Source organism: Vulpes vulpes, unplaced genomic scaffold, assembly GCF_048418805.1.
Source record: "Vulpes vulpes isolate BD-2025 unplaced genomic scaffold, VulVul3 u000000685, whole genome shotgun sequence".
NCBI classification, from domain to species: domain Eukaryota; kingdom Metazoa; phylum Chordata; class Mammalia; order Carnivora; family Canidae; genus Vulpes; species Vulpes vulpes.
Genome location: NW_027325784.1, coordinates 79,816 through 96,822, shown reverse-complemented (window position 1 = coordinate 96,822; position 17,007 = coordinate 79,816). Strand labels below are relative to the sequence as shown.

The window sequence follows — 17,007 nt, the reverse complement described above, 5'->3', positions numbered from 1 at the left end:
AATTGAAGTCAAATGGAACCTTCCTTATCACTTTTGATATTCATTAGAATGCTAAATAAGTTATTTTTCAAATAAAAATTACTTTAAAAATTAAAGTACTTTAAAGTACTTTAAAAATTGAAATAAAAATTATGTTATTTTTAAGAACAGTATCTACTTGGGGCCCTTGGGTGACTCAGTGGTTGAGTGTCTGCCTTTGGCTTAGGTCACGATCCTGGGGTCCTGGGATCAAGTCCCCCACCCGGCTCCCCAGAGGGAGCCTGCTTTTCCCTCTGCCTATGTCTTTGCCTTCTCTCTCTGTGTGTGTCTCTCATGAATAAATAAATGAAATCTTTAAGAAAGAGAGAATAGTATCTATTTGATAAAATATTAAGATATTTGTACTAGTAGAGACCCGTGAATAATTTAGAAAAAGGGACTGAACTTAGATCACACCCTTTTTATACATCACATTCCTCATCATTAGTTATTAAGGAATGTAGAAATGAAATAAAAAATGAATTTAATTTGGTCAAAAGATGAAGATGACTATTAACTCACTGTCGGTGAAATGACGAATAGTTACAGAATAGACTATGACCCCTTCTCCCAACATTTGTAAGAGAATGCCTCTATCTTAGAACAGAGGAAATCTCCTTAGAATCCTGCAAAACTCCACAGTTCACTGGGGCTTACCTTCTGGCATAAAGATTAAGGTAGTGGAAAGCAAGAAGGACATCATGTTAATACAACTATAATAAATGACTATTTTTAGAAATAAAAACTGCAGTTCTCCTCCTCTTCTTCTTGAGTCAGTTTACAGTAGATTAACACTTTCTAATTTCTGCTGAGATAATCCAATTGGGTCAGTGATTGAGAGTAAAGAAACACAGTAAGACCTTAGAAGAATCTATTGAAGTATAAAGCTTAGTTGTACACGTTGTAAATATTTCCAAGCTAGCAACTGGTTTTATTGATATAATGCCTTGAGATTTATCCTCTCACTCCCAGTGTAAATCCCACGAGAAAACCTGATGGCTCTGGGGACAGAAATGAGGATGAGGGTAGGAAAGATGAAAAGGTTACTTCACGGTCAAGTGGTTACAAACATGGGCTTAGGAGTTAGGCTGTCTGGGTTCAAACCCTGTCTCCTGCATTTGACAATTTATTTAAACTTTCTGTGAGTTTCCTTATTTGTAAAATGGAGCTAATAGAGACCATCTAGTGTAGTTGCTTGAGGATTAAATTTTTTATATTTATATTTATAAAATATTTAGAACAGAGCTTGGCATATGATAAGTGTTCAAAACGTTGTAGGAGAGTAGAAACCACACACTGGGGTCTAGGAAAATTCCTTGGTTCAACTAATCCTGGTGCCTTATTGAACTAAGGTTATTGGATGGATTTTTCCAGGTCAATGTATTTGGAAGTTTCCACACAGGATCTTAGGGGTCTGTATATACACAGATACCTATATTAGAAAGAAAAAAATGTGTAAGAACAAGCAGATACCTGTCTATCATTCCCCTTGGCCATATATTTTTGACGTGACAATGCCTTTGGAATTACTATCTAGAAAAATGATTTTATCTGTTAATTGACTATGTTCCATAAAAATCTCCAAGCACAGAGATACAGGCACTTGGGTGTAATGTTGAAATAAAAAAAATGTGGAAAGATGTTGGTATCCATCATATTTATATTCATTGTGTCCTAAGTTTGAATCTAGATTATCCTTCAAGTGGGCTTCCTAAAAGATTTTTTTTATTTTATAAATCCCACTGAAGAGTTTAGCTCTAATTGTTCCATGAATCAGTGGAGCCATAGGGATTTTTGCACATGAGGTGGCTTTCATCTCAGTTTAGTTCAGTGTTTTCCACATGTGTTTCTGAATAGTAAGGAGTTCCAGAGTGGAGGATCCACGTTCCCCAGGCATTCCTTATAGGACTTGTAACTATTTAAATCTCAAGCCCACCTGCGAGTCAAAGTTATGAATTAACCAAATTAATCAATTAATCAACCAAAATAAATCAATGGTGGTTTTCATCTTTGAGGTCAAAGAGGATTAGGTAGAAATTATCAAAAACCCATTTCACCCCTTCTTACTCCTCAGAGAAACGGGAAGTATCCATGACTTACATATAAGACCTCCGGACCACTGATCTTGGATTGATTGATGGACAGATGGATGGATGGATGGATGGATGGATGATTTTTCAGTTGGGCTCAGTCTGTAGGCTAACAATTTTTTTGTTTTAGCCAGAATCTAAGGGAAAATGGTATGGACAAAATTTTAAGAAGGGAAATTGAAAATAACCTATGCTTCAAAGGCTAGAAAATATTTTGTAAATTAACGTTGAAAGTAACTTTCAAATCTTTCTGATCCAAGCTTATGTTTTTGTTTCAATTTCATCTGTCTTCCTCACACTCTTGAAAAGATTATTTATTTATTTATTTATCTATCTATTTATTTATTTATTTATTTTAGAGAGAGAGTAAACATGAGTGGGGGGCAGGGCAGAGGGAGCGAGGAATCCGACTCATTGAATGGGGAGCCCTACACAGGGGCATGATCTCAAGAGCCTGAGGTCGTGACCCAAGCCAAAACCAAGAGTTGGATGCTTAACTGACAGAGCCACCCAGGTGCCCCTGGTTTGTCTCTCTTAAGAAAAAAAAAAAGCATATAACTGTTTTTATAAGTCATGTATCAGGTACCTTTCTTCAGCCCCTCAAACACTTTTTGAAGTATGCAAGTCATAAATGAATAATTAACTGCAATATTAGCCATAAAAATTATCTGTAATAAGTAACAAATCCAGCAATAGAAAATGAATGAATGGTTTTCCTACAAAGCTCTAAAATATACAGTGGTTACTCAATACTCACCATTCAAAAATATGGCTATTTGCTGCCTTTAGAGGAAGTGTTTTCAGGTTTCCAAGCCAGAGTTTGCTCAACACACACATTGCAAAGGCCCATCTAACCATTTTCTGTGTGTGCACAGAGGGTAATAGAGATGCGGGAGACATGATTTGCCCTGGAGCAGTGAGAACTGGTCTCTAAAGAGCACAGCTGCTCCCATAACATTTTTGAAATGAACTAACAGAGGTCTTGTTTGGGATCTTTCTAGGTATAAGAAAAACTTTAAGATAAAAAAGAAAATACCACTGAACACCATGTGGATTGCCAACTGCATGGATACAGTGGGAGATGCCAACATCCGTTCTGGGAGGTCCTTTGTGTTGGGCTGGCCCACGGTGAACTTCGTGGCCACCTTCAGGTAAGACTGATGCCTTGGTGTCCTGTATCTACATGGCTTGAAAAGGATAACATTGTAATCTATTGTCTACCAAGCTGGTGACTCACTTCTTGACCTCCCATGACACTTGTTTTGCCTTGTACTCTGCGTAAGAAGGTGCTTATATCCACAAGGAAACAAGTAGATAATGTATAGTGGGAACTACTGGAGTAATTTCCTTCGGTTTTGATCAATGGTTTTTCAAATTTTGTTGTCTTACCTTTATGATGACCTGCGAGATTTTGGTGGAGTGGGGTGAGGAGAAGAAAGCAGTGTGTTAAGTGCAACTGCGTAAAACAGGAATGAGGCTTGGGGTGTGGATGTTTCAAACAGAGATGCAAGTGTGGCATGATCCCTGTAAACTCAGAGGTGTCTGCTCAGGATATCCAGGGTCGAGAGCCACATTCCCATCCTCATGTCAGCCTAAGAATGTGTCTTACACAACTAAACTCTACTCAATGGAATCAAATGAATAATCTGAGTTTAGTGCCTCAATGGAATCATATTTTGTTTCAGATCGTTACCAACTAAGATAATCTGTACACAGCAATTCAGGCAACCTAGTATTCAATGGCATGATCAATTTATTTGTATAATTACATACTGTTGTTAAGGGAATTAACTTGGGAGTGTAAAAGCAATTTCTCAAATTTAATGGGACCCTTTAATAGTACTTGCTCAAGAAATCTATTCCGGTGATTTAAACATGCAGATACCTCCTGGGAATCAGAGGGCAGGATCTTGGAGAGGAGACCTTGAACCTCACTCTGTTGTAGTTGTCCCAAAAGAAAGAAAGAAAGAAAGAAAGAAAGAAAGAAAGAAAGAAAGAAAGAAGAAACCAAGTTTTTATCAACAATATACAAAATGTGGTACAGGAGCTAGGGACAGGAGGGAAGGGAGAGTGACTGCTTAATAGACACATGTTTGCTTTGGGGTGATAAACATGTTCAGTCACGATCGTTGCACAGAACGATGAATATAGTAAAGGTCACTAATGGTCAATTTTCTTTTATGTGTAATTTACCACAATAAAAAAGAATGCTGGTAAGTGATAAGTCCACGTGTGAATGAGCCTTAAGACATTTGCAACTTTGGATATTAAATGCTGTGAATATTTTAGCAGAGAAAATATTAATCTTTAGTAATTTTGCGTCAGGGGATTGATCTTTCTCAGAAGATCACAGTGATGAAGAATAAGGTTTTTAGGAACTAATTTAACATATTACAATCTGCAATATGCATAAGGAAATAAAACTATTACAGGTGTTTTTTTCCAAAAAAGATATTCTTGTTTCTGAGCCAAGACAGTTCCACCAAATTGCTAAATTTCTTAAATGTGATTTAATTTGAATGGTAATATTCTTTATATCTGAATAGCCCTTGCAGCTGCAGGAACACTCTGAGCTATAATTTAACCCCTTTCCAGTTCTGGAAACTAAATATCAGAGTGGTTAACAACATGCCCGTGATCTCATAGCTTGCATCACATAGTCACAATTAAGTTTTCAGATTTGAAATCAACTTTTCTCCCTCTTTAGGATCTACTTCCCATTGCTTTAATACCACTCACAGAAGAGTGGAGTCCATCAAAACCACTCTAAGGGGAGTACAATTTACACATCCACATCCCTTAACAACTGGCTGCTCATATTTTTAGTCTGGAGTGGTGATCTTAATATGTTAGTAGGAGTATCGTACGTTCCTCAATTTTTTTCTTCTCATTTTTTAAATTGCAGCTCTTCAGAACAAAAGGAAAAATGGCGTTCTTACCTTCAAAGGTATTTTGTCAGTGTAATATTATAAGTCTTTAACCCATGATGAAAAAAATGTAGATCTCTTCAAAGCAGTGCCCCCAAACTATGTTCCCTCCCCTTAGTACGAATTGTTACACTATCCTCCAATGATTTCTTATTTAATTGTACCCTGCCCATTACTACAAATAACCTGCTCTCCTTTACATCCATATATTGCTTATTTTTTTTTATGAAATTCTGGTTATTACTCTCATCTTCCCCCACTTTCCAACCTCATGATTATAGCTAACATTATTCTCAAAACATATATTAAATTTCCATAAGTGCAGTTTACCCTACCAAGTAATGCTCAAAGCAACTTCTCATTCCTACATTTGAAGGTGCTAGTATGCCCTCCGGTCTAGGCAGGAAAGCTTTGGTGCCTGGATCTGCTGGTCAAATCTCACATGACAAGAGTGATCTATTGTTTTCCTAGTCACAGCTTATTTTCCTGAAATATTTTTGCATGTTTCCTTCCAACCCCCAATTTTTTTTTTGCTGAGCTTATTTATATGCATTTAAAAATAACGAAGTATGTTGAAAATATGATCAACATAAATTGATTTGAAAGTAAGGTAATTTATCCTACTCTCTTTTGGGTTACTATCGAATTGGATTAGGTACATCATGCTAGCCAAAGAGAAGGAGCAGCCAAAAAGCATTCCCCTCAAAATCTTCACTGAGAACATCAAGAACTGTGCCTGTGTAAGTATTTTTAAGACCAACAATTAAATTCTGAGTTCCTAATTCTGACTGAATGAAAAAATGGGATAGAGGTGGAGACACAGAGAGGGAGGAAGCAGTGAGTTGGGGAGAGAGGAAGGAGAGAGCAAAAGGTAGGAAGAGAGAGAGAATATTTAGAAAAGTGCCATGAGGAAAAATGTATTTTCCCCCTCTCCATGTACTTCTTTATAGACCTAAAAACTGTGTCCTAGGTAACATGAAGCAAGAGGAATACATACTACAGTGCTTAAGCAAGGAAAGAGTATTGGATGTTATGTGTCTATGACATTTCTCTGGATCCTTCTAATTGCTTATAGTGGCTTGTAATACAGTGATTTAGAAGGAACCATCATTTTTTCCAAGGGCCACCACTTACATACAGAATGGTCTGGATTGTCTCCACAGTCCTTTTTCCCCTCCAGATATTTTATTTAGTATAACTATAAACTCAGAGAAAAGTTGTAAATATAAAAGTAATACAAAAAACACCCCGTATACTCTTTATCCAGATTCATCTATTGGTAACACTTTATTCCATTTGCTTTATCATTTATTTTCTTTCTCTGTGTCTATTACATGTATGTGTATACATACGTTTGAGGGTCATACATATACTATAGCCCTTTTTCCTTAAACCTAAGTATTTCTTAACAATAAAGATATTCTACAGTTATCACCTTTAGTGAATTTAACCTTGGCGTAATACTTTACTCTGCCATTCCCGTTCTCATTTTGTCAGTTGACCTCAATAATGTCTCCTTTCTAGTACAGGATCCACTTAAGGATCAGGTGTTTTATTGAGTAGTTATGTCAAATGCAGAGGAGTTTCAAAAAGTCTTTTGTTCCAAGGAATATCAGGATTGAATTGAACTAAGAGGGATGACACTTTTAAGGGATCAGCATATTTCTATTTCAATTTCTTTATACTGTGGGGAGGAAAAAATCAAACCAATTGGCCCAGTTTTGTGTGTAAAATTTGATTTCTGAAATTGTAGTACAGTAACCAAGACATTTACAGTGATGAACAAGATACTTTGGGTATCTTTAAATGGTATTTTTTTGTGGTTGTTGTTATAGTTCGAAGTAGCTCTAGATCACACAAAACAGCATTTGAAGGTGGAACAAAAAAGGTATTCCTGGCTAAAGCAAAAGCCATGCAAATAGTTTGATCTGTTGTTAAGTGCCAGCTAGATGCACTGCATGAAGGAGAGAGAATTCTCTAGCAGCAGAGCACATTCTTGTCTCTGCCTTTGATATCAATTGTGGCAGTGGTTTACATTCAGAACTTTCCTTGGAAAGTTACCTTGAGATTTTTAAAAATCAACTTTATTGAGGTATAGTTTTGGTGAAATAAACATTTCTGATGTTCTTCACCCATTCTTAAAGATCCAAGTTTCCCACTGCACTGTTTCACTTCATCCTAGAAAGATGATTCTTAGCATTCCTTGTGCAGAACTGCTGCAAACAGATTTACTTAATTTCTTTTATCTGAATATGGCTTTATTTCACACTGACTCTTGAAGGATATTTTTGGGGGTGTAGAATTTTGTTTGCAAATTTTTTTCCTTTTAGTCCTTTAGAGATGTTCCAGTCTTTTGGTCTTGATGCTTTCTGATGAGTAGTCTGTGATTAAACATTAATCCTCAGTAGGTGATTTGTCATTTTTTCTCTAGCTGCTTTCAAGTTTTCTCTTTATTTTTGGTTTTTAGCAGAGTGGCTATGAAGTTCCTAAGCATGGTTGTCTTTGAATCTGTCCTATTTGACATATTCTGAATTTCTTGAATTTGTAAATTTATGTCTTCACCAAATTTGGGAAATTTTAATCATTATTTCATCAAATATTTCCTTCCTCATTATTTCTCTTTCTCTCCTCCTGACAGTTCCATTCTTTCCATATCAGACACTTTCACATTGTTCAGAGATCCCTCAGGCTCTGTAATTTTTTTTCAATCTTTTCCCCCCTTTTCTTCTTCACACTGGATAATTTCTAGTATCTATTTTCAAATCACTGACTTCTTTTCATCATCTCCATTATGCAATGTAGCCTAGTCAATAAATTTTTTAAAAATATTTTTCAAAAAAAATAAATAAATAAAAATATTTTTCCGATAAAAATTTCTATGTTAAATATTTTTCCTCTCAAATAAGGAAAAGTCATTAATACTTCTTATTTCTATACTATGATGCCTCTATTTTTGTTTAATGTGAACATATTTTCATTTGTATCATTGAGCATTATTGTAATAGCTGTGTTTGGCTAATAGTCTAAGCATCGAGATCATCTCAGGTGTGGCTTCAGCTCTTGAAAATTGATCTCATTTGCCTGGTTCTTCATATATTAAGTAACAGTTTTGACTCATGAACATAACCTAAGTTTTCTTTTTCTTTTGAATTATTTCAAAAAATAGTTTATTTTTCTGAAGTTATTTGTTTAGAGAGAGTTCTATCTAATGGAATTTGTCTGTTGGGAGAACCTACAACATGCAGGAAAATATACATACATCCCTTAAATTACTATTTGAATTGCTATTTGAATGATTATTGAATTACTTTGGGACCATCTGTGATATCAAGCAATTGCATTCAATTCATAAGAAGAAAAATACAATGAAAGGACAAGGAGTGATTTATGAAAGAGTTTCTTTTAACTTTGCTTTTAATATTTTCAAGGCCTGTGGGTGTCCACTTGTGCTGTTTCTTCTTTATGCACTGTTTCCCGAAGGACACAGGCCCCATTGCCTAAACATGTTATAAAAACTGTATGCATAGTAAATGTTCTGGTTACATATTCTCTTATATGACTTTCGTAATTTTTGTAATTCAGATAGTTTGTAATTCAGATAGTCTTATAGATCCATCTCAGATTGCTATTAACCCCTTTCAGAAAATTTTCTTTAAACTTTTCCTAGTTGTATGGAGCAGTTTCTCAATGTATGGTCTGATAGAGAGCTATTAGAAGTACCTACTCGCTGGCAGAGTTGTGAATGGAACATCAACTTCTAACATTTCCAGTCTCATTTCCTAGATTCATCAGTCTTAAGAGATTGCAACAATGGAAGTCTTAGTTAACCATGATGCCTGACAAAGAAAATATGGACTAAATAGTAGTTTTTAAAAAGTGTCTTTCATAGCCAGTTCTTATCTGATTTTACTGAAACCGACTATGTAATTACAAAGGAACTAAGCCAAAAAAAAAAAAAAACCCAGAAACAAACAAACAAAGGAACTAAGCCATACTATACAAACACAACTCAGTAAGAGAGGAAAGTATCTAGTGCCTTCCTTTAATACTATCCCCCTCCCACCATTTTGGAAATAGCCTTATGGAGCTGAGGGTCACCCCATGTGCCCTCTTAGAATTCTCAATTTTTCTCTTCCTTGCTTCAGCTGCTGTATTTTGTATGCCACAAATTCTTGGAGGGAAATATATGTTTTACTGACATGTTTCCTACTAGCTTCATGTTATATAAAAAAATGAAATTATAATTAAGGGTTCGTGTTCTACACGTGCTTTACTTTGTCATTACCTGGAAACAAGCTTTACTTTTGGAGTATGGATAATAATTTGACAATTATTTGGTCACATGCTTTAAATTTTAAAAAAATTGTAGCAATTTTTCTTATTTATTTTTTACAGTCCGTAACTGTAACAGTGACAAATTCCGACACAGCAAATGACACTATCAACATGTTACTAACAATGCTGGGAATAACCGTAAGTTGCCTACTATCTATTTTTAGTTTACGAACCAACTTTGACTTTTGAGTTTTGTGAGTGTGTGTGTGTGTGTGTGTGTGTGTGTAGGTGTTGTGCACCTCCCATCATAAGACAGCTGATTATTGTGGATAACATACTCATATTTTTCCTTCCAACTTTAGAAATTGAAGGCAGCGAAGCTATAGTATTAGCTTATACATGAGTGCTATTTTTATATTCCCATTTGAAATTTTCTGCAAATTCAAAGTTATAGCCTAAAATTGGACTATAATTTTAGAGTGCTAATAACAATATGCAGTTTACTGTATATATTTTAAATACAGACAATAAAGATGTTTCTAAGTTTCTTTTTTATTGTTGTTTCTAAATTTCTAAATATTTCCTCCTCTATTGGACTCTTCTTTCTGTGTTTTCAATTCTGATACGTCTCCATCCCTATTGACCCTAGTTATCACACAAGGAAGGACTCAATCCGTTTAATGAATCCTAAATTACATGTTCTGTTGTACATTTTGACATAAAGACTACATGGCTACAAGCTACCTCCTTTTGATGCAGATCCTGAGGATGAAGCAGCTCATACCCTTTAGCAACTGGTAAAGACAAAGACAAGTTCTGAATAAGACCATGGATCTGGGGCTGATCTCTTTTTATGAAAGAGAAAGATATTTGAGGATGAGGTTTTATAAGGGACAAAAGAGGGACAGTGATAGATGGAGAGAACCAAAGGGAGCACTTGGAAAGCACAGCTTCTTATCCAAAATCCTCTGTAAATGTGATGTGACATAATCATAAGATTGTTTGTAAATTCTATCTGAGCCAATGGTATAATAAAGGCCTTTAAAATTTCAGAGCAACGAGAATTTGGCAGAAGAAATCAATGATTTCTGTACAAACAACATTTAATAATACATCCAAAATAAAATTGAATTTATATGTACTGACTAAAGCACATCTTTACATACGTTTCTAACCTGTATGATATAGAAACCCTAAGTAAGAATTAAATCCTGGAAAAGAGAGTGAGTGGTTTGAGGGATGAAGGTGGGGAGATTGACTAATGATTTAACTCATTTTATTTCATGTTTGTGATTTTCTTTACTTAAAGCGATCAATGTCACTAGGCAAAGAATTTCTATTTTAATGAAGAACTGGGCTTATTTGGCTTTATGTAAACCTGATTTAAAGGATTCCAGCATGGCATTTCCAAACCCTACCCTACCTTATTAGCTCTTACTTCTTATTTGCAACACAATCTTGAGCAGATTTAGCTGTGTGTGTGTGTGTGTGTGTGTGTGTGTGTGTGTGTGTGTATCTGTGTCTGTGCCCATACCTATGACATTCCTTCATAAGGTGAAGGCCATGATTTTTAATCAGGAGTCAAGGGCACATGATAACTATTACCAATAATTCCATTTCAAACGTTTTTTTGCTTTAGTCTCCAGGAAGACTCTTTAAAATAGTTCAGCAATCTTTATAATTTAGAATTGTTTGTTTCAAACAATTGGGATTTTCAGTATTACTGGGCAATAATTGTGCTGGGAGTAATCATTTTCTGCATCTGACATGCTGCCTAGAGTCCTCATCCTTTCTCTCCCTAAAGTGGAGTTTGCCTGCCCCAAAGCCAGTGGCAGACTTCCGTCCACTATCTCCTCAATGTCTCTTGGGCATTTGTCTCCTTTGGCTCAGGGCTGCTGAGCTATTGATGCCTCTCAAGGTACTTTGCTCAGGATTAGTCATAGCAGAGTATATGGCTCTCTGGACAACATGCATCTCTGGGCAGGGACATTTGGAGACAAAGGCCAACGCTATCCAAGGAGTCTAGAGACAGCAGAAGAGAGGACTCTGAGATGAGACTTTTACTCCATAGTAAAGGGACACAAATCTCATTTCTTACACCATGGGCCACCCACAAAGTGAGGGGCTGGCTGTACTGTGGTTTCCCGGTCTTTATCAAAAATTACAAGAATCTGGGACAGTCTATTGGAAGCTGTGAGGGGAACTAGTTAACAACTACTATAGCTACCTCCATGGACCAAATACCATTTATCCTGGCCCCAATTCTTTCTTTTTGGAAACACAGATATGCTAAGGAAATGTGTTCTTCAAGTACTGTGAAAGATATGTTTTGACACCTAGTTCTTTTTGTTTCCAAGGGCTCTGAGAACGACTTCCAGCTGTGGGCGAGTTCTGGCAAGGAAAAACTTCCACTAATTGGTAAGTGTCAGGGAAAATCTAAGATGGGATTGATTAGGTTCAAAATTGTAACTCTAAGTTTCAAAGTAATGGTTGTTCTTTCTTAAGCTTCAAAATCCTTAAAAGTGAAAATCACATGCAATATTCACTCACATGTTTAATAAAGAATTACCAGGTACTGTTGCCCAGGCATTGATAACATCTCTTCATTCAGCAGCTATGATTTAGTGAGGGAGAGAAATGTAAATTTTTGTTTCTACTTCTTTTTACCTGACAAACAGAGCTGTCTTGAAAAAGTGTGATTATTTACTATTTACTTACTTATTTACTCATTAGGTATGAAAGCAAAATGGATTGGAATTTTTCCCATACATTTATTTTTCATATGTCAATTTTGAATTCTAGTTCCTAACTGCTAAGAAGCCTCTATTTGTGAGAATTCTCTAAAATCCAGTTATGTCTCTGAATCCAGGTACAGATATGTATTTAACACCCCTGCCCTGTGCCCAGTTTTCTCTGCATCATAAGGAAAATGAGATAATCACATTTAAACTCCTCTCATCTTCACTGATGAAATCGCCTGCACTTTGCTGTTTCTCAGGTTTTTTCCATCACTGTTCTTAAGGTTATTGATAAACAGATTGCACCTCTTCTAAAAATAGTTATTAGCACAAGTTCTCTGAAAAAAAAATCTTTGGATTAGCAAAATTGTTTAATGTTTCCAGTAATGGAAGGGTTTAAAAAAAAAGAAAAAGAAGACAGGATTGGTAGCAGGCCTTGAAGTATAGTAATGGATGGTAATGGTGACAATAATCTCTTCTAGAAATCTTAAAGCATTCCTTCTTACATGAAATTTTTTTATCCTTTTAATAAACCTGTGAAGCTATAACTCTTTTTCAAATAATCTGGAAATCTAAACAACCAATTTCCTTTTTTTAAAAAACAACCAATTTCTTTCTGCAAAATATATATTCCCAGTCTTAGACTATAGAGTCACAAAGCTCATCACTGAGAACAAAACCCCTCAGTACCACTTCCTGTTTTGAATTAATGTTGACATCTTTGTAAAAGTTGGACAGGGGCAGCCCTGGCGGCTCAGTGGTTCAGCGCTGCCTTCAGCCCAGGGTGGGATCCTGGAGAGCTGGGATCGACTCCCACGTTGGGCTCCCTGCATGGAGCCTGCTTCTCCCTCTGCCTGTGTCTCTGCCTCTTTCTCTCTCTCTGTTTCTCATGAATAAATAAATAAAATCTAAAAAAATAGTTGCTTAGCAGTAAAAAGGAAAAAAGTTAAATACTTATATATGTTTTAATAAAGTGCATTAATTTAGATAAAATGATGTAGATGGTAACTTTTGAGACTTTGAATAGCTTCACACACGAACGCAGCTCTAAGGAATCTGAAGAGCCTGTCGTTCATGATGATCCATTAGAGCATTCAAAAATGCATTTTTTAAAACATACTCTCAATTCTCAATTGTGGATTAACTCCTGGTTATCTTGGTTTGGTTGTATTGCTGTCATAGAAGCTTCTTTTTCCTTAATGGAGCGAAGTCCCTGTGATTCTTGTGAACATTGCATTCATGACGGATGAAAAGAACAGCAAAAGCTCCTTTAGGTACATTCAGTAATAAATCTGGAATGACAGAATGAGAATTTTCATTCTATTCTTAAAAAATGAAATCCATATCATTTCATAGGGTCTTTGAGAATTCTCTAGAGAGGAAAAACAATTTAAAGCATAAAAGAGCAAAACAAATCACTTGGCAGGCAATTCTGGATAGCTCTGGGTGTGGTTTTCTATTCTCTAACCATCATTTTACAGTTTGCTTCTGGGTTTCCCACTCTGCACACCCTTCCTTCTGATCATTGCCTGGCAGGACACCCCATAGAGGGAGGGCAGCAGTGGAAGGGAACCATAAAGCATAAGGGCAACCCATCCCACTACTCTAGAGTAGCTATGGCTGGAGAATTGACAAAAGGAAATGAACAAAAAATCTGTTCGACTGACATTCTGTTGGAGAGAATAGTGAAGATAGCAATTCTATATATATATACTCCAAATATTTAAAAATTTATTAACCAAAAAATAAAAATAAAAAATAAGAATATTAACCACCAATGCTTATTAATATATTCACTCTGATAAGTTTGTGTGTGGACAAGCATTTCAAAGAATTAGTGTAAGGCTCGACGGGGTCAAGTAATTTGCCTAAGATGTATAGATGTAGTTAGTGTCAAGGCACAAACTAGAAAACCTTCAACATTCTCAGATAGTTACCCAGCAAAAGTCAGCATTGTTTATTGCACTCATGAATATATGTATTTCAAGCAAAGTAACATGCTTTAAATTGTTTTCTCTTCTTAAAATCTTTCCCTTGGGCACACGCTTTCTGTAAGGTGTTCCCACAAGGGTGCATATGATGCTCACTGAGGAGGCACAGCCTTCTTTATCTAGAAGTCCCAGAAAAATACCAACATATACAAATAGGGTGATGCTTACACTCAGGTTTGGTTTGATGACAAAAATACCAACATATACAAATTTTTTCTTGATGACAAGAATACCAACATATACAAATAGGGTGATGCTTACACTCAGGTAGTTTGATGACAGCCATCACCATCATCCTAAATATTCAGGTTTCTTTCCATACAGGACATGAACATCCCTATGGAATTAAAATGAGCCATCTTCCATCTACTAAAGCACTGCCAAAGGAAGCAGAGGACTCCATCTCTCCTTCCCCAACTCAGGAGTCCCTCCTTCTGGAGCAGAAGATCACAGAGATGCAAATCCATTTCATACTGAAGCCCAGGCACCCAGCCCAGAACAAGCAAGGGAGAGGTGAGCCGCTTGCTTTTCTTCAAGTGCCTTCCCTTGGCTCATGTCTCCATGCTTAAACACAATTCAGACACACAGTTTATTCTTTCTGGGTGAGCTTATTGTCATCAATGAGGAGGAACAGTATAGGAAAGAATGCAAAAACTACCCAAAATCAAGCTTAGAAAAATTCAAAAGTCTGACATCAAGACCCAACTCATTTCTATGAAGGTTGTTTCCTTGTTTTAAATCTTTTGGGAAGACCTTTAACTCCTGTCTTTCTCTATACCCTCAGAGCACTTTCAAGCCTGCCCTGAGCCATGCCTTGTGCTGAGTAGTATATCATATATTTAGTTTAACGAGTTGTAGGTAGCATCATTTATGTTAAAGTTGAGCAAACCGAAGCTTTAAAATGCTGAGCTTCATAAGTGGCAGGACCAGGATGCTTCTGGTGCAGTGCTGGCACCCACATGAGTGGAGGTGGTGATGCACTCACTACATCCCAGAAAAGCCAAGTGGCCGGGTGTTCAAGGTTATTTGGTGAAATGTTCCTCATGTGCTTATCCTTCGAAACCTTGGCTCATCTCTGGACTCTTCAAAAATCAGTTATTTAAGCAATGTTAAGGAATCTTCAAAGGAAAACATTCACAGCTGAGCACTAGAAACTTTGAACTCAGCTTTTCACTGCTGGTCACCTTTTCTTTGGAAAGCTCTTCCTTCATAGGGAATGTTGAGTAATTAAAAATCATCTCTGGAAACTGGTGCCTTCGTATATATATATAATATATATATGCATTCATAACCTCTATAAGTGCATTCATAACCTCTCATTGTTTTTTTCGCTTCTATGATTTCTTTCAAGCCTGGGACTTGTGTGTAGATGTATATTTACATATATGTTTGAGTGTGTGTGTGAGGAAGTAGGTTTCCACACTTCATTGTGGTTTAGGCTCCTTTCAGTAAATGTTAAACCTATTTAACCAAAAACATCATCTCTGGGTGGGTTAGTGGGATATGACAAGAAAACACAGCCACCAGATAGCCAGCATGTAATGACAACATCCCAAGGACCCTGACTGCAGCAAGTCATCCTTGAAGATGGCCCAGAGCAGAGGAACATAGAATAGGGCTCAGGCAGATTGTGTCCTGAGAAGCAGATCCTTTGGATGGTAGAAACTTGAGCACTCAGAAACCAAAGAGGAAATCTGGGGCTGAGGGGAGACTGGCTGTGAAAGCAGAGGATTACCAAACTCAGCCTGATTTGCATACCAAATCCTTCTAGCTTTTAAAATCAGATCTGACACCTGAACCCACTGATCACTCCAGTAGAAAACACATCTACAGGTTCAGTGCCTCCTGATGCCTTGTAACTGGCAGTAACTGATGACACAGGGAGTACTCACCTTGAGTCTGATCGAGTCTCTAGGTTTAACCATCAGTCTGAAGGATATGACCAAGAACTTATCAATGCCATGAGGATGCTGTTAGCCAACATCAGGACGTGGAGAGTTCTACACAACAAATGACTCAGTTTCACTCTTCTAGCCACTACAACGAACACGCTGCAAAATGGCAATGGTGAAAATAATGCTAAGTGAATTAAAATACACTAATCTCCCTTCTTCCTTAGATTCAGGCCAGACCATGAAAAGCACTCCTTTCAGAGACTGGGCCTTTTGGCGGCGCTCTGGCACTTGCCAGAAAAACCAGTGCAGAGTTGCACCATCGGCAATACCACAACAGCTCTTTGGGGTTTCACTCACAAATATATGTGATAAGGACAACTTGCCCTTCCCAATACTGGTAGGTCTCAGTTTGGTCTTTTTTTTACCTTCCTGAGGAGAGGGACCTTGGAGAGGCAAAGTGTTCTCATGCAAACCTACCCTCAAATGGAGAAATCATTAGACAGTCCCTGGCTTTGGCTGAGAAGCTTTGCTAGTGTCATTTGATTTACCTACTGAAGAGTCATTTGGCCAATACAGCAGAACAACGTTTTGCCTATTCCACTTGTTTCCACCGAGACCCATGTAGGCCTGTTCAGATCAGTCAAAATGGACTCTGTGTGCATGAATCATCTTCACATTCTGCTGTTGTCTTCCTGAACTCACAGTAGTCTCAGGTCTCCTTCAACGGAGTCTACTTAATCTAACAACTGAAAACATCTTACCTAAGCATAAAGACTCATCCTGAGGCATATATGAATCTGCTAATTCTAAAAGAGGATGTTAAATGACAGCCACAGAGTTTGCCCTTGTTATCTCAAATCGGTGTACTGAATTGTCAGTGTGGAAATTTCCTGAGTACCCAGGACCTCTGCAACCCTACACTAGATTTGGGAATGTTATCCTAGGTGCGAAGAAATTAACCACGTTAGTTCCATGCTTGCTACTACCCCGTCCTTGCATCACATCAATTTTAGGGGGTAGCTAGAACTATCATCCTCCATACTTTACAAATGAATTAGCTTTCAGTATAGTTC

General features: G+C 36.9%; 1 protein-coding gene across 1 annotated transcript in view; it reads left to right on the top strand.

Moving 5' to 3' along the window:
• Nucleotides 1–17,007, top strand: part of LOC140597339 (rho GTPase-activating protein 20-like) — a 43,570-nt gene that overhangs the window by 16,696 nt on the left and 9,867 nt on the right. The window contains exons 5-11 of the mRNA XM_072745557.1: nt 3,110–3,259; nt 5,014–5,055; nt 5,691–5,775; nt 9,431–9,508; nt 11,668–11,728; nt 14,364–14,552; nt 16,159–16,331. Coding sequence (XP_072601658.1) covers nt 3,110–3,259; nt 5,014–5,055; nt 5,691–5,775; nt 9,431–9,508; nt 11,668–11,728; nt 14,364–14,552; nt 16,159–16,331 — 778 coding nt within the window. The remainder of the gene's footprint in view (nt 1–3,109; nt 3,260–5,013; nt 5,056–5,690; nt 5,776–9,430; nt 9,509–11,667; nt 11,729–14,363; nt 14,553–16,158; nt 16,332–17,007) is intronic.